General features: G+C 49.9%; 1 protein-coding gene across 1 annotated transcript; it reads left to right on the forward strand.

Moving 5' to 3' along the window:
* The first annotated feature begins 485 nt into the window (after window positions 1–485).
* BTG2 (BTG anti-proliferation factor 2) lies at window positions 486–5,362 on the forward strand. The gene is made up of 2 exons (XM_082228598.1): window positions 486–874; window positions 2,506–5,362. Exons 1-2 carry the CDS (start codon window positions 700–702, stop codon window positions 2,841–2,843), a joined length of 513 nt encoding a protein of 170 aa, XP_082084724.1. The 5' UTR covers window positions 486–699; the 3' UTR covers window positions 2,844–5,362.
* Window positions 5,363–18,062: the final 12,700 nt, after the last annotated feature.

The raw sequence follows: 18,062 nt of genomic DNA on the forward strand, positions 1-18,062 counted from the left end.
ATCCCCTCACAGATAATCGTATCCTGGAGGGAACAAACAGCAGCAGCATAAATCTGACTTCTGAGTAAACACACACAGGATGTACTGTTAAGTCCGTTTATGTGTATCTGGGATACAGATCTGATTTTAAAAGCCAGACTTCCCTGGGCTTTTGGGGGGTGGGGGACTAGCTGCTCCCTCTTCCTTGTGTTTCCGATTTGCTTGGCAAGCTGCAATCTCTTTCCCTTAATCCTACAGCTCCCCTACTAGGCAAAGCCCTATAAATAGCCTCCCAGCACACGCCTCCCCCTCCAAACGGAGCCCAGCTGCCGCCGCCGCCATGTTCTCGGGGCTTGGCTTTCCCGGTTCACTCGCGTCAAAACTTCCACCCTGCTGAGGTCACAGCTTCATTTGCATTCCGGAGGGGGGGGGAGAGCTCGGCCAATCGGGAGAGTGCGGGCTGGTGACGCCTCGGTTTCCAAGCGTATTAAGAGCCCTGCGCTCAACCCGAGCCCGTCGAAGCCAACCAGCGGGCTGGGGAGAGCAGCGGACGCGAAGGGAGCCTCCACCAAAGACCATCGTTAAGCAGCAGCAGCAGCTTCCGCGGGGAACGGACTGAGCCCAGGCTGCGCTGCCATTGCCTCTTGCCGACCCGCACGTTCTCTTAAAAACAGCCCGGAGCCTTAAAGGGACCGCCCCGACCTCGCCACAAAGCCAGCCATGAGCCAAATCCAGCGCTGGAATGGGAGCTGCGTTAGCAACTGCAGCCGGGCGGACATGGTGCCGGAGATCGCCGCCGCCGTGGGCTTCGTGTCCAGCCTCCTCCGCACCCGCGGCTGCGTTAGCGAGCAGCAGCTTCAGGTTTTCAGCGGGGCCCTGGAAGCGGCGCTTACAGGTGAGAGGACGGAGCCCCCTCCGAAGGATAAGCGGGGATGTCTTTCTCTCTTGGACTCATGGTGGGGTCAGTTTCCTGGGCCAGGTTACTTTTCCCCGTCGCTGAACAAGTGAGGGACACCCACCGGTCTGCTGCGATCTCTTGTCTTTCCTCCCCACCCCCGTCAATTTTCTAGATTTCAGCATCCCTAGGAAAAATCTTGGGTCACTTAGTTCAGGTTATGTCTCTCTTCTCCCCACCCCACCTCCCAAAGCCAAACGCAAAACTTTTTTTTTTTTTAAATTCCTCACCTATAGCTGCATAAAGATGCAGTGGTTGGAGAGAATTACCTCTGCTTCGGTGGGAGACTTTTTTGTTTCTAGCAAAGCATTCTCTAACTGGGTATATCATTGCTGTAATAATAAAAAAATCAGACTGGAAAGCATCAACACAATCTGTTGGCTGTGCTTTCTCCCTTCTCTCTTCCTCTCCCCCTTCCCACGTTAATGTTATGACATCAGACAAAAACTTTTTTGAGCTACAAGGGTGTGGGAGAGGAGAGCTCTTTGTTCTTGTCAAAGAGGAAGCTTGATAGTGGCAGAAGCCACTAGGAAGTTCGTTTTGTGCAATCTTTGCCCCAAAGAACTGGAAGAATCAGAAGGGCATGCTAGTTAATGGGTTCTGTGGAGGAGATCTGAACCCCTTTGCTGAGCTCCTGGGAACTACATGGCTTTGTCTGAAGCAACTAGTGTCAATAGTTGTAGAGAATCTTGGCTTATAGTTAAGTTTTTTTCTACAGCTGCTTGAAGCAGAGGTGTAATTCTTCTGCCATAAACTTAATAGCCATGGTGTTTGTGCTTTTTGGATAATTGACTCTCCCGAAGTGCAATCCCAGACACCTTTACTCAGAAGTGTATCTCCACTGAGTTTAATGGCACGAACACTTAGGAGCTGCTAGCAACTGAGTAGCCTCTATTGAGAAGGCTATCTTAATCACTGCCCCTCTATTGTGTTACTGGATATATAATGCAATTAGAAGGATTTTCCTAACAAATTAATTAGGGGATAGAGCTGTACTGTCAGTTTGGGGTACAGAGGTGAGGATTGCCAGGGATGCATGCTAATGATGTTGTCTGCCAAGGAGCTTTAAGTGATTAGTAAAGTACTCTGGCTAATGCATCAGTTAAACCTCCTGGAAACTTCAGTGCTTGGCTTTTAGGTTCCTGGTACTCCTGACAAAAAACACACAAAAAACACTTCCTTACTGCCATGGCTCAGAACTTGTCCACAACTATTCCTGTAACTCCTTTTTTATATTCCTCATGGGAAATGATGGTTGAGTTGTCAATGGGGGGAAAAAGCCCATCTGAACTCAAAGCAGCTTATTAGAACAAACCTTTTATGGTGCTATGACTTGGTCTGTGTAAAAGGTTTGCCTTAATGAATTTTTGAAAAGATTGAGAGCATATGGAAGTTGAAGTCAGGATGATTGATGTCAAAGTCTGTATCAAACTGAAGGCATAGGATGGGAGCCCAAATAAAACGCCAAGCTAGCAGCTGTACATTGCTTTGTGTAAAATGTCTCTTGTGTTTCAGCAACTATTCACTGTGATCACTTACCATTGTTGGTGTTTCTTTTTGTGCCCTTGCAGAGCATTATAAACATCACTGGTTTCCTGAGAAACCCTTCAAAGGTTCTGGCTATCGCTGCATCCGTATCAACCATAAAATGGACCCTATCATCAACAAGGCAGCTAGCCAGATTGGACTCAACCTCCAGCAGCTATATCAGCTCCTGCCCAGTGAACTCACACTCTGGGTGGACCCTTATGAGGTATCCTACCGGATTGGTGAGGATGGATCCATCTGTGTTCTATATGAAGCACCTGCAGCACCTGTGAGCTCCTATGGGATGCTCACCTGCAAAAATCAGATGATGCTGGGGCGCACCAGCCCTTCCAAAAGCTACATGATGACAGTCTCCAGCTAAGCACTCCCCGTTGTCCTTACACTGCCAAGACATGGGCTACTGTATACCTCACCTGAGGATGTATTTTTTTAAAAATGAAGAGCTATTTATATTTTTTTTAAAAAGAGAAAATCCAAAATGAAATCAAATAGTAGGCACCACTCTTCCGTGGAGTGGTGTTGAGGTGCCTTTTTAAAAGCTGTTGCAAGCTTGCGAGTCTATTAAAAAAAAAGCCAATATCTACCTAATTGGTGTTGGATGACAATTCTGGAGGGTTGACCTACCTACCTACCTGGGAAATGCAGGGTTGGAAACAAAAGGGGGGTGGGGCAGGGCACAGCACTTTTCAGCAGTGACTAACTATGGGGTAAGTGCTACAACAACTGTGAATCTAAAGGCCAGGATGGTAGTACTTAAGTCATGAACCCTGCATGTTGAGATCAGGGTGTCATGGCCTCATTCTAGCTGTGACAGTTTTCCTTAAAAGTCCATTCATTTTTATTAAACTGATATACAAGTTCTGCTTCACCACCAGCTTCACCCGCTATCCTAATCTGAGCAATTCCTTCTGCTTTTTCATGGCTTACAAGCATTTTACTAAAACACAGTCTCAATGATAGCCACTTTCTTTGGTCTATTGGGTGTTGAGTTTCTTAAGTGCCAGCCCATCTTTTTGCACAAAACTTGATTTCTTTCTTTCTGCACCGCATCCTGTACCTCATGCTCATGCAAAATTGCAGTTGGCACACAAATGTGTGGTTTCTAAAATCATAGGATTTGCTTGGGGAGGAGAACCAGGATCTGGGCTGAATCACTGGCTGGTTACTCTAGCAGTCAACTCCCATAAAACAAAGTGCAATGGCCAGGCCAATGTGAACTAACCTACCTACTGGGAGATGGCCTTGATCAGGGTTTTATCTGTTCTGATGCCTTTATCTTGACCTTGTAAAATTCCTGACTATGTTGCCAATAACTGCTGAGAGGTGATTTCAAAACTAGGGCACTTAACTTTTCTTTTTTTTAAATACCAACATCTTCAGAGCACAAGGTGTTCTTGGTTTTTCTCTTGCTTTGAAGGGATGACTGCTTTGCCATCCCCAGAGCTTTTCCTCCTCTGCCTTTCGTGAATTGAGTTCTCAAGACACTGTGCAATATATTTTCCTAAAATTTGGGCACTCTGGAGGAGGAGAGGCTTCTGAGGGACATTTTTCTGTTCTCGAAGCAGCTGTTAACTTTTCAAAACATTTTCTCACACAACTCTTAAGATGTTTTGTGCTCAAGTGTATGAATGTTTGAACAGGGAAATCTCAGCACCGCAGTGGCATACCATTGAAGGGGCATTGTACAGAATAGGTTTTTTTTTTTAAAGACCACCTTTTTCAAAAGCCGGAACCTGCCAGGAAGTTCTCCTGGGCAACCTCTATTGAGATGGATAGAAGTTTAACAAGAGTGTCAACTACACAGTTCCTATTCACTTCAGTTGGGTTTGCATGGGGGGAACTTCCTTGCACCCCATATTTTCTAGCAGGTGCATCAGCCCATCTGTGAAATCATTTTAATTTCTTCAAGCTCAATATGTGAAGCTTGAGCATCAGACCCTCCAGTCAATAAATGCAAAGGTTGTAAAGCACTAAGGGTCCCCTATAAACTTAAAAGATGTGCTGCCACTCCGTTAGCATACTTGTGCAATATTTGGTAGCATGACAAGGGGAACACTTTCTGCACTGTAGCTTTCCCCCCTCCGAGGAAAGATTCTGTTCAAAGTCTACCTGGGAGGTTTGTTCCTTATCTGGTGCATTGAAAACATGATACAAGTGGGAACTGTAACATGTCCAGGGAAAAAAAAGTTTGTTTTGCTACACTCCCTGCCTCTACATGGAATTTCCCTAATGCCAGTACTTCTTTGGCTTGCTAGGTTGGCATGATCAATGCAACTCTGTTTAAATGTATCTTAGTATTTCCACTTATTCCTTCTTTACCAACGAAGGGTGCTTCTGAAAAAAACAAGCTCTTATTTCATCTCCTTTGTTCCCCCCCTCCCCAACATCTTTGAAGGATTGATTGAGGGAACAGAAAAGGTTACCAAATATCATGCTATTGTACCAGGCATGGAATCTAGTATTAAGATTTTTGTTGTTGTTAGCATTCAGCCAACCAAATTTGGCCAAAATCTGTTTTGTAACGTGCATGTAAAAGCTGTGAATTGATGTATGCTCTTTGTTGCCTTCTGACTACAAGCCTGACACAAACTGTTGCAGTGCTGACTAGCTGTGATTTAGGAACAGCTTATGGGTGTGAGTGTGTGCCCTTTCCTCCCTTTCTTTTCAAAAACGTTTGCAAAACTTGAGCTGGACTGTTGAGCGGGACCTACTTTTCATAATTGGTGAAAATAATACAAAGTTTGTAAGCTATTTTGTGTTGGGGGGGATGATTATTGTACAATAGTGTTTTTATATGCAAAATGTACAGATATATTGAAAAATGTACACTTTTGTTACTTTAATAAAAATGTAGCAATTTAAATACGTTGCTGGAAATAATCCGAGGCACTGGCTCATTCTTTGCAATAAGGGGTCCAACCTATCTGGCTCTTAAATAAAAAGCATTGCAACAATGCTGTTCCTACTCAGAGTAGGCCCATTATAGTCAACAGGCATAACTAACTTGGGCTTGTTAGTTGCAATGGGCTAGGATCCTACTGTGAGTAGGGCTTAGTTAATTGACTGCAACACTATGTCTAGAATCTGATCATTTTGTGTTTGAAATATTGGTGATTAAGGTAATATTGTAGAAAAAGGATGGGGATCTTCTGGTCCTTCAGATGATGATGGTGGTGATAGACCTGCCAATTTCCATCAGCTCCAGCAGAGATGTTGCGAGTGGTAAACCAACAATAGATTCCCCACCCCTGTTATAGAGCTGTCATAGTTTGCTGGTTATATCTCCCATTTTTCCCTCCATCCTCCTATGGGCCTCTGGTCAATCTGTTTTTTCAAGACACTGTACCCATATCTCAAACAGTTCTTGGGACCACCAGAAATGCACAGAAGCAGCCCTAACAGGGATTTATGATGGATTTATAGTTACTGTGTGCCTTCAAGGCAAGGCCAGGCCAGGGGAGGGGAGGTCCAGGGCTCTACTTGGCCAATGAGCAGGACAGCCCCCTCTCACCTCCCCACAGCAGGGCTAACCTGCCACATTTTGAAGTGAAGTAATACATGTGGCTATTGAAAGAAGCGTTTCTGTGTCGCCTAACTATGCCAGTGGATAGCATTTTAGGTGGATTATTTGTAGTAAGTACGAAGATGCAATAACGGAATTTAAGGAGTTAGTACATCTGAATCATACACCTCATTCCAAGTGTCCTAAAAACTGTAGGGCTGCTTGTGGATGGTGTCGTCCGAATACCTTGTGCTTTGCGAGGGGAACAGGCAGCAGGGATGTGGGTAGCAGTTGAATGGGTTGCGTCACTCCTTGGTGTGTGGAGTGCCTCAGGGTGCGATTCTCTCCCCGATGCTTTTTAACATCTTTATGCGCCCCCTCGCCCAACTTGTCCGGAGTTTTGGGCTGGGTTGCCATCAGTATGCCGATGACACCCAACTCTATCTGTTGATGGATGGCCATCCTGACTCGGCCCCAGACACACTGACCAGATGTCTGGAAGCTGTGGCTGGATGGTTACGTGGGAGCCGGTTGAAGTTAAATCCTTCGAAGACAGAGGTCCTCTGGCTGGGGCGGGAAGATATGGGATTGAGGGGGCAACTCCCATCTCTTGCGGGGGTGCAATTAGTGCCAGCACCGTCCGTTAAGAGTTTGGGTGTAATCTTCGATACCTCCCTCTCTATGGAGTCGCAGATTACAGCTATAACAAAGGCGGCATTTTTTCATCTCCGCCAAGCTAAGCAGTTGGCCCCTTATCTCTCTCGTCCTGACCTAGCCACTGTGATCCATGCGACGGTCACCTCCAGACTGGATTATTGTAACTCGCTCTACGTGGGGCTGCCCTTGAGACTGACCCAGAAACTCCAGCGGGTGCAGAATGCCGCGGCGAGACTCCTTATGGGGTCTTCGCTGCGAGAGCACATTCATCCGGTATTATACCAGCTGCACTGGCTCCCGGTGGAGTACAGGATCAGGTTTAAGGTGCTGGTTTTAACCTTTAAAGCCCTATACGGCCTAGGACCCTCGTACCTACGGGACCGCCTCTCCTGGTATGCCCCACAGAGAAACCTACGGTCTGCAAATAATAACATCCTCAAGGTCCCAGGCCTCAGAGAGGTTAGGCTGGCCTCAACTAGAGCCAGGGCCTTCTCGGCTGCAGCTCCAAACTGGTGGAATGCTCTGTCAAAAGAGACTAGGGCCCTGCGGGACCTGACATCTTTCCGCAGGGCCTGCAAGACAGAGTTGTTCCGCCAGGCCTTTGGTCAGGGCGCAGCCTGACTCCCTCCTCTGGCAACCTGCACATAATTCTGCATAATTGGTTGCCATCAATTTGATTTAATTAATTTTATAATGAAATATTTTAGATTGTGTGATTATTTGACTGATTATTTGATTGTTGTTAGCCGCCCTGAGCCCGGCTTTGGCTGGGGAGGGCGGGATATAAATAAAATTTATTATTATTATTATTATTATTTAGCCAGCTGTGCTTGAGGGTATGCTGTGATGGCTCCCAGGATTAAAGGCACTGCAGAGCCCTTCCAGGTAGCAAGGGGACAAGTGATGCTGGCAAGGAAACAGCTCTGCAAGGTTGTGTGCCCAAATGCAGAACAGACATGATCTCAAAAGACAGTTGCTTTCCAAGTGATCTGACTTCCGCCTTACAAGGACTGCCTGTATTGCTATCTGTCCCCAGTTTGCCAAGTCTTAAAGGGTTTCATGGAGGTCCGTGGAGTTTGGTTCCCCATCCCTTGGCCAAGCTACTATGATCTCTACCTTTATTTTATTTTTATTAATTTCATTTTTCCACATGTTAAAACAACATAACTTGCAACAAACACGTCAACCTCATTGCTTAAAAATACCACTTTTTTACAGTTCACTCCAAAAAAATCTTTCCACATATCTTTACATTTTACCGGTAACTTGTACTGAGATTTTTTTTTTAAAGCACAGTGCTCTAATGGAGTGTTTTGAGGGGACAGATTGGACTTTTTAACAAAACAAAACAAAAGAGTTGGGAGAAGCTGCATTTCCCTAATCAGTTGTCAAGGAAATGACAGGCAGGAGTCTATGTTTAATGCCATCCTTTATGACTCTGACTTCCTTGCCAAGGTTATTGTCAGGGGTTCAGAAGCAGAGACGCAGAGAAGGGTGGAAACAGAGAGCGAGGGGGAGGAAGCCGAAGGGAGAATGAGTGATGATGACGACCCGAGATCTCCAAGCCTAAGCAGTGAGTCAGAGGACTCCCAAAAGGGAGCCCCAGTGAGCAGAGCAAGGGGGGGATCCGGGGGGACACCCCAGGAGGAAGGGAACAGAGGAGATTCAGAGAGCAGCAGCTGGAAGTCGGGACCCACGCTCATAACTGAGGGCGGCAGCAGCTGGAAGTCGGGACCCACGCTCAAGACTGAGAGCAGCAGGGAGGAAGGTAGCCAGGCATCGGGTTCCGGAGGCTGTCAGCAGGAGGGAGGGCACGAGTCAGGGGTGGTCACGCCCTCCTCAGAGAGCGAGGCAACGGTTAAGAGGAAAGTAGAGAGTGGGGCGCGCGCGCCAAGTTCAAATGCAGCGGAAGCTGGAGCAGTAAGCAGCCCGGAGAGTGAGCCAGGTCCTAAAGCCCGCCGCAAGGAGGCAGAAGGATCAGGGGGGTCAGCGTCAGAGGAGAGTAGAAGGGAGGAGGCCCAGGGGGGCAGAAGGACCCAGAGACGTAGGGAGAGGCGAAGGAGGTGGAGCAAGGCTAGGGTATTAAGCTGGTGTGCAAGAGGCGGGGACTCAGACGGGTCTTCGCCGACCTAGAGCAGAAGGTGTAGAGCTGCACGCTGCAGTTCGGAAATGAAACCTGTAACTCAATAAAGACTCTTTTAAAGTGGACGCTGTGTGGCGTGGTCCTATGTGAGCTGGGACCTGGTAGCAGCTCTGACAGTAAGACCCGTCTCCTCAAAGCTTCAGAAACCTGAAACCTCGCAGCGGGAGCAGAAGCCGCTAGAGGAGGAAGAGGGGTGTCTGTAAGCGAGCTCACAAAGGTTAGCAAGATGACGGAAGAACAGAGGATCTCCGCGCTGCAAGAGGCAGTGACCCAGTTGTCCTCAGAGGTATTGGCTTCCAAGAAACGGGAGGAGGAGACTACAGCCGCCTACAGAGACCTACACGCCAGGTTTGAAATGCTTGTTAAGCAAGGGCAACCGGGACCCAGACCGGAGGGCGTGGGATTGGCACGGAGAGCAGGAGGGCTTGTGGCTCACTTCGATGGGACTTTGCAACAGTACCCTAATTTTAGAGCAGACGTAATGTGCGCACTGCAACTGCTGGCAAAAGACTTTAGAGATGAGGAAGAGAAGGTGGGGTTCATATTGTCCCATTTGCATGGGGATGCCAAAGCCTGGCTGCGCAATTTGTGGAGGGATAAAGATCCGGCGCTTCAGAATGCAGATGCCTTTATCAAAGCGATGGATGCGTGTTTTTTGTCTACTATTGATGTGGATCTTGCCAGACGGGAGATTCATGGACTAAAACAAGGGAGGGCGAGCGTCCGGCAGTATCACGCCCGATTTTTTGCGCTGGTCAGTGCTTTAGAATGGGATCGGGATTCGCCCCCTGTCAGAGACCTCTTCTGGGAGGGTCTAAGTTCAGCGGTTAAGGATGAAATTGCAAGGGGGGAGAGGCCCCGAAGCACGCAGGAGGTGGTCCAAAGGGCGCTGACTGTGGGGGTGAGGCTGGAAGAACGTCCATGGTGCAGAGATGAAGGACGTGGAGGGCGCGAAGCAGCGAGAAGTTTCTCTTTCGTTCCGAGGGAAGCAGCGCGTGCGCAATCCACACCTCCGCCAGGAGGGGGAGGGGAACCGATGGAGGTTGGAGGTGCAAGGGCTCAGTCAGCAGCCAGAGCCCTAGCACCGGCAGCAGTGAAAGCGAAGCCTCCTAGAGGGAACAGGAAGTGTTACATCTGCGAGGATCCAGGCCATTTGGCGAAGGAGTGTCCCCGGAGGCTCCACAAGCACACTGCAGCCTCAGCAATGGTGACTGCAGCAACGCAGCAAGGAGAACCACAGCAGGGAAACGACAATGTCTGGCTGGAGACGGAGGCACTGGGGCCCAGCCAGACGCATCTGTGAAGCAGTCCCCAGCAATCTTGCAACCCACGGATCCCCTCCCACCCAAACCAGTAGTGCAGCTCACAGCATCTCTCCAGCTACCCGACGGCGTCACTATCGAAGTGCCGCTTTCTGTGGATTCTGGAAGCAACGCAGACTTTATAGCGCAGAGCTTTGTGGAGCAGCACGCTATACAGCTATTGCCTGCCACTCTGCCCCTGCAAGTCGTCACAGTGGATGGCAGAGAGTTGCTAGGGGGGCAGGTGGTGAAGCAGACGCCACCGATGGTGATGCGCCTTGGCAACCACAGGGAAGTCATCAGTTTTAATGTCACCCAACTGTCGGACACGCCCATTGTGTTGGGCATGAGTTGGCTGGACAGGCACAGTCCGACACTGGCTTGGTACCAGAGACAACTGATCTTCGGCTCCTCTTATTGCGCAGAACACTGCATCCTGCCCCGACGGGAGGGAGAGGAGGAGGAATCGCAACTGCAGTTGGGAACGTTGCAAGCGGTCCCCCACAAATACGCGAGCTTTTTGGAGGTCTTCTGCGAGAAGGAGGCGGACAAGCTACCCCCTCACCGGCCATATGACTGCAAGATTGACCTCCTACCGGGGGCGACGCTGCCGAAGGGGCGGCTATACTCCATGTCTGAAGATGAAATGCAGGAACTCAAACAGTTCATCGAGCATAATCTGGAGCGTGGCTTCATCAGAGAGTCCAAGGCAGTGGGGGGCAGTCCCGTTTTCTTCGTGAAAAAGAAAGACACGCCCCAAAAAAGACTAGTTGTGGACTACCGCCTTTTGAACCAGATGACCAAACCGTCTGATTACCCCATGCCCAGGATTGACGACCTCCTCGCGACGGTGCGCAAGGGACGCGTGTTCACCAAGTTGGACCTGCGAGGGGCGTACAATCTCATCCGCATGCGGGAGGGCGATGAGTGGAAGACGGCCATGTTCACACCGCTGGGCACCTACGAATACAGAGTTATGCCCTTTGGATTACAAAATGGCTCTCACTGTTTTCAAGCTTTTATGCATCACGTGTTGGAGGGACTCCTCTACAAGACATGCGTCTGCTTCCTGGATGACATCCTGATTTTCTCTGACTCGCAGCAAGCTCACGACCGAGACGTGAGGGAGGTGCTCAGCAGGTTGCAACAACATAGACTGTACGCCAAGCTGGAGAAGTGCCAGTTCGACACGACGGAGGTGGATTTCCTGGGATACAAGTTGTCGGACAAGGGGATAGCCATGGACAGCACCAAGGTTCGTGCGGTATTGGATTGGAAAAGCCCGCGCAACCGGAAGGAGGTCCAGCGGTTTGTCGGCTTCGCCAACTTCTATCGCAAGTTTATCAAGGGTTTCGCGATGCAGACGGCAGCAATTACGGACACGCTCAGCTCCAAAAAAAAGAAATTCATCTGGACGGAGCAGGCGGAACAGTCCTTTCAAGCGCTCAAGCATCTCTTCGCATCGGAGAAGCAACTGCTGCATATCGACCCCAGTAAACCGTTGAGGGTAGAGACAGACGCGTCAGACAGAGCCGTGGGAGCTGTCCTGCTGCAGCGAGACCCGCAGGGGGTGTGGCGGCCGGGAGCGTTCTACTCCAGAAAGCTCAGCAAGTCGGAGCAGAACTACACCATCTGGGACAGGGAGTTGCTGGCCATTCATGCAGCTTTCAAGGCGTGGAGGCACTTCCTAATCGGCGCCAAGCACACGGTGCAGGTCTGCACGGACCACAAGAATCTGGAGCACTGGCGCACGGCTCAGTTCCTGAACCAGAGGCAGATACGTTGGGCGGAGTTCTTTGCTGACTTCAATTTCCGAATAGAGTACGTCCCAGGCGACACCAACATCATGGCGGATGCACTGTCCCGAAAACCGCAATACCTAGAAGAGGTGACGCCAGCGGCGGCCATGCACATCTTCGCACCGACGGCGTGGGCGTGTGCCTCAGCTACAGTAGACCTGGATGCGGTGCGACGTGCATTGCGGGACGACTCATTCGCGCAAGACAAGATGGCGGAACTGCTCAGAGGCACGGCTACCACGGACGAGTTCCAGGTGCGGGACGGCTTGCTCCTACGCAAAGGGGCTGTCTATGTACCAGGAGACGACCTTCGCGCCAAGGTACTGCAACAGTTGCACGACGCACCCACGGCCGGTCACTTTGGCACAGAGAAAACGATGGAATTAGTCGCGAGAGACTTCTGGTGGCCCAGGCTGAGAGGAGAGGTCGCGGACTACGTCGCGAGGTGCGACACCTGCCAGAGGGCCAAGCCGGTACACAGACCACCGGCGGGACTGTTAGAACCGCTGCAAACACCGTTTGAACCGTGGGAGAGGGTGGCCCTGGACTTTGTGACGGATTTACCCAACTCGAGAGGCAAGACAGCTGTGCTAGTGGTGGTGGACTTGTTCACCAAGATGGCACATTTCATTCCGTGTGCGAAGGTGGCCACGGCGGAACAAACCGCCAAACTGTTCATAGATCACGTGTTCAAAGTGCATGGCCTGCCACGGTCTATCCTGTCCGACCGCGGACGCCAGTTCATCTCGTCTTTCTGGCAGAAGCTGATGGGTTTTCTAAATGTCAAGGTCAATCTGGCATCAGCAAGACACCCGCAGACCAACGGGCAAGCAGAGAGGGTCAATGCCATCATGCAGCAGTACCTGAGATGCTATGCCAATCAACAGCCTGCGACGTGGGTGGATTACCTGTCGCTAGCCGAGTTCGCTTACAACAACACGAAGCACGTGTCCACAGGAGTGACGCCGTTCTTTGCCAACAATGGGAGGAATCCCAGAACCTTCCCGGGACTGGAGAGAGTGGGGGAAGGAGAACCACAGACGGCGGACGCGTTCGCGTCAGAGCTGCAGGCGGTCCACGATCAACTCAGACGGCAGCTGGAGCTAGCTAAGCACGCCTACAAGGTGCAAGCTGACAAGCACAGGCGGGTTGGCGAAGTGATCCAAGTGGGAGACTGGGTCTGGTTGGCAGCCCACGCAGTGCCGACCAGGTCGCTTGCCAAGAAGAAGTTGGGGCACAAGCAGATCGGTCCGTACCAAGTCGAAGCGCAGATCAACCCGGTAGCCTTCCGACTGGCGCTGCCGGAGGGTTCCAGAATGCATCCGGTGTTCCACAGGTCGGTGCTCACTCCCTACAAGGCACCTCACAGGTTCCAGGAGCCAGGGACGGCGCCAAGTCCGCTCCGGGAACGGACGGAGACGCGGGAGGTGAAGCACCAGGACCACATCAACGAGGTCACGGAGATTTTGGACTCCAGATGGGGGGAAGAGGGAGTCGAATACCTCTTAGCCAGAGAGGGCACCCGGGCCAGCGCCAATAGCTGGGTACCAGACTACGCTTTGGAGGAACCCCTGCTCAAGGACGAGTTTCATGCCCTCTTCCCACACAAACCCATGCCAGCGAGCTTCTTCGACGACTGGTTGTTCACACCCACACTTTCTTCCAGCACGTTCCATGGATTCGACTCAGAAGGGGAACCCGCACGGAGCACCCGTTCCCCAGAAGGTTCACCGGCAGGTTCGGCATCAGGCAACTCGTATTGGTGGGACGATCGACCAGAGGAGCGATGGCGCAGGAAGTGGCTGGAGATGCCAGGTCGAGCGACCGACGCAGAGACTGACATGGACGTGTTCGGGGAGGACCTCGGGTTCGAGCACGGCGGTACAGAGATGGAAGAGCAACAAGTCAACGTCGACGACCGCGAGGGGGAAGACTCGGAGGTCTTCAGTTGGCGGCCACCCACGGGGAGCGACCTGTATCCAGCATTCCCTCCCATGATGATGGAGCGCCCAGCACCCACACCTGACAGCGGGGAGGGGGGAAGGGGGGGCTTCGAGGGGGGGATGGATGTCAGGGGTTCAGAAGCAGAGACGCAGAGAAGGGTGGAAACAGAGAGCGAGGGGGAGGAAGCCGAAGGGAGAATGAGTGATGATGACGACCCGAGATCTCCAAGCCTAAGCAGTGAGTCAGAGGACTCCCAAAAGGGAGCCCCAGTGAGCAGAGCAAGGGGGGGATCCGGGGGGACACCCCAGGAGGAAGGGAACAGAGGAGATTCAGAGAGCAGCAGCTGGAAGTCGGGACCCACGCTCATAACTGAGGGCGGCAGCAGCTGGAAGTCGGGACCCACGCTCAAGACTGAGAGCAGCAGGGAGGAAGGTAGCCAGGCATCGGGTTCCGGAGGCTGTCAGCAGGAGGGAGGGCACGAGTCAGGGGTGGTCACGCCCTCCTCAGAGAGCGAGGCAACGGTTAAGAGGAAAGTAGAGAGTGGGGCGCGCGCGCCAAGTTCAAATGCAGCGGAAGCTGGAGCAGTAAGCAGCCCGGAGAGTGAGCCAGGTCCTAAAGCCCGCCGCAAGGAGGCAGAAGGATCAGGGGGGTCAGCGTCAGAGGAGAGTAGAAGGGAGGAGGCCCAGGGGGGCAGAAGGACCCAGAGACGTAGGGAGAGGCGAAGGAGGTGGAGCAAGGCTAGGGTATTAAGCTGGTGTGCAAGAGGCGGGGACTCAGACGGGTCTTCGCCGACCTAGAGCAGAAGGTGTAGAGCTGCACGCTGCAGTTCGGAAATGAAACCTGTAACTCAATAAAGACTCTTTTAAAGTGGACGCTGTGTGGCGTGGTCCTATGTGAGCTGGGACCTGGTAGCAGCTCTGACAGTTATGCAATTTCAAAGTAATTGGCTGAGAAAAGGCTGGGACATCGTTCTCCAGAAATAGCAATTCCAAGAACACAGTATGAAATGAAAAGAATATTGGATGCCCAGTTCTAGTAGCATAAAAGAAAGCAAAGCCTTTGTCCCACTTTAATAAGGATCTTATTCTTTCAGGTCATATTTCTCTTGTGCTTTAGATTATTCAACTAAGTGAGTTCTGGCACATTCAGGGTGTTCTGAATTTGATCCAGAAGAGCAAAGGCAAGTTGGACTTACCTCAGAATCTAATTGCACCCTTAAAGCAAAAGTAATCTCAATCTCTGGACTTTGGATAATAAAATTGAACCAAAATAAAATCATAATAACAGTGGCACCTGTCTTGGGACAAAAGATAACAGTGTGTGATTGTAAAATGGCAAATGCATTACAAGATTAAAGCAGGCACGTGCAGAAGAATCTAAATGTGTGTATGTGTGCTTCAATATTTATACCTTTATTAAAATATGACCATACAGTATTGAAAATAAACATTTATCTAGATCTGCCATTACTATATTAGATATATACATTCTAGCCTCTTGTAAAAGTCAATTTGATCACAGCAATGATATCTTATAGTCCTTACAACATGACCAGTCTTCAGCCACTGGTGGATTTGGATTTTTTCATTTGTATGCTAATTCATTTCTTGCAGCCATGAAGAAGGTTTGCTGTCTGGATCCTATATCAGTAATCTGTGTGATTCCTTTCAGATAGCACAATAATAGCACCAAAGGATCTATTTAACGTGAATTTACTGTAGTGCAATATCCAATCAGTAGCATTTGTACAATGCTGCGTCCTGAGATACTGTGCTTAAACCACTTTGCCTGGGAAAGTTTGTGCCAACTCACCTTCATTTTATAATGTACAAACATGCGAGTAAACAAAAATCACCTATTAACATTAGCAATCTGGCATGATGCCTAGGGGGAGCCTGTTGTCCTCTGTTTTTGCCCTCTCTTTCTGACTTGTTCAGTTAATTTTTGCCATGATTTGTTGTGGTACAAATAACACATTGCTTGGTGAAAGTCTGGGGTTTTGATCCAGGTTGCTGTTTTATTATTAGGGTTGTATTTGCCCCAGAGAATGAAGGCCCATTGTACCATAAAGGTAAAGGTAAAGGTAAAGGGACCCCTGACCATTAGGTCCAGTCGTGGCCCACTCTGGAGTTGCGGCGCTCATCTCACTTTATTGGCCGAGGGAGCTTCTGGGTCATGTGGCCAGCATGACTAAGCCGTTGCTGGCAAACCAGAGCAGTGCACGGAAACGCCGTTTACCTTCCCGCCGGAGCAGTACCTATTTATCTACTTGCACTTTGACGTGCTTTCAAGCTGCTAGGTTGGCAGGAGCAGGGACTGAGCAACGGGAGCTCACCCCATCGCGGGGATTCGAATCACCGACCTTCTGATCGGCAAGTCCTAGGATCTGTGGTTTAACTCACAGCACCACCCATGTCCCATAAACTTCAGCTAATCGCTCTCACACAAACCATGTTGGCACAGTACTGTTAGCATCATGCATATTTGCAGCAATTTAGCTCATCAAAGGGGGGTGGGGGAAATAAAAGCTCTTTTTAACACTCTCCACTACTAAAGCCTCAGCGCCTAGGGCTTGCCGATCGAAAGGTCGGCGGTTCGAATCCCCGCGGCGGGGTGCGCTCCCGCTGCTCGGTCCCAGCGCCTGCCCACCTAGCAGTTCGAAAGCACCCCCGGGGGCAAGTAGATAAATAGGTACCGCTTACCAGCGGGAAGGTAAACGGCGTTCCGTGTGCGGCTCTGGCTCGCCAGAGCAGCGTTGTCACGCTGGCCACGTGACCCGGAAGTGTCTTCGGACAGCGCTGGCCCCTGGCCAATAGATGTGAGATGGGCGCACAAACCCCAGAGTCTGTCAAGACTGGCCCGTTCGGGCAGGGGTACCTTTACCTTTACTACTACATATGCAGGTATCTGAGAGATCCTGAGCTTGTAATAGTGGCTGATTACCAAGCAATCATGTAGATTCCAGAACTCTACTTAGAATGAGATGCACACCCTCCAATTGACCCAAGTGTTTGGGATAAGTTTCTCAGGTGATGAGATGATTCACCATCATTTACATTGAGTCACTGGCAATCAAGATGACAAAAAAGATTGCAGCTGTATTATTATTGCTGTTGGTGCATGGTTAATTGCGTCTACACAACAATCACCATGATACCACGACTCTTTAATAAATAACAACATTTAATTTGCCAGTGGTTGTGTTTCAGCTGGCATAAGAGTCTTTATCTTTGGATGGAACTTTGAAACTCTGCATTTGTGAGTATTTTAAGGATAATTGGTTGTTGTTTTGCTATTGCTCTTCTAAGTGTACCCCAATGCTAAAACAATTGCAGTGCCCTGGGGATGTCAGTGGCAGAAGGCCTTCTCAGCAGTGGTGCCCTCCCCATGAAACGCCCTCCCATCAGAAGTCAAGGAGATAAAGAACTACGCAACCTTTAGAACACACCTGAAGGTAGCCCTGTATCAGGAAGTTTTTAAGGTTTGACATTTTACTATGTTTTTATATGTGCTGTAAGCCGCACAGAGTGGCTGGGGAAACCCAGCCAGATAGGCGAGGCACTATTATTACAGTCGTACCTTGGAAGTTGAACAGCTTAGTTCCTGAACGTTTTGGCTCCTGAATGTCGCAAACCCGGAAGTGTCTGTTCCGGTTTGCGAACGTTCTTTGGAACCTGAATGTCCAATGGGGCTTCCATGGCTTCCGATTGGCTGCAGGAGTTTCCTGCAGCCAATCAGAAGCAATGCTTTGGTTTTTGAATGTTTTGGAAGTCAAACGGACTTCCGGAATGGATTCCATTCGACTTCCAAGGTATGACTGTATTATTATTATTATTGAAATCAAAGCAGTGCCACTCAGTTTGATTTCTTTTTCCCTGCATTGCTGTGTACGTAAAGTCCACTGGGATTCTCAGAACCTGTTCAGGTTAGCCCATACTGTATGAGTGCAATCCAGAGCCACTGATTCAGTGGGAGTTTTCCAGTTGACTTTAATGAGGTGTGGATTGCATCCTGAATTTATCTCCCCACCCACAAACCTGAATCAATGGCTTAACCTGGAATCAATGGGAGTTGTCTTCCAGAGCTCCTCCCAGCAGCGAGGTAACCGGTAACCTACTTCCATGGAGCCTGGCAAACAGGCTTAGCAATTATGTTAAGTGCCAGCCCTCAATCTTTACTTACTACTCAGGATTTTCCTGGTCATCTTGATAGCCAGTCTCTTCATCCAAAGGTC

Source organism: Podarcis vaucheri, assembly GCF_965113315.1.
Source record: "Podarcis vaucheri genome assembly, chromosome: 6".
Taxonomy (NCBI): domain Eukaryota; kingdom Metazoa; phylum Chordata; class Lepidosauria; order Squamata; family Lacertidae; genus Podarcis; species Podarcis vaucheri.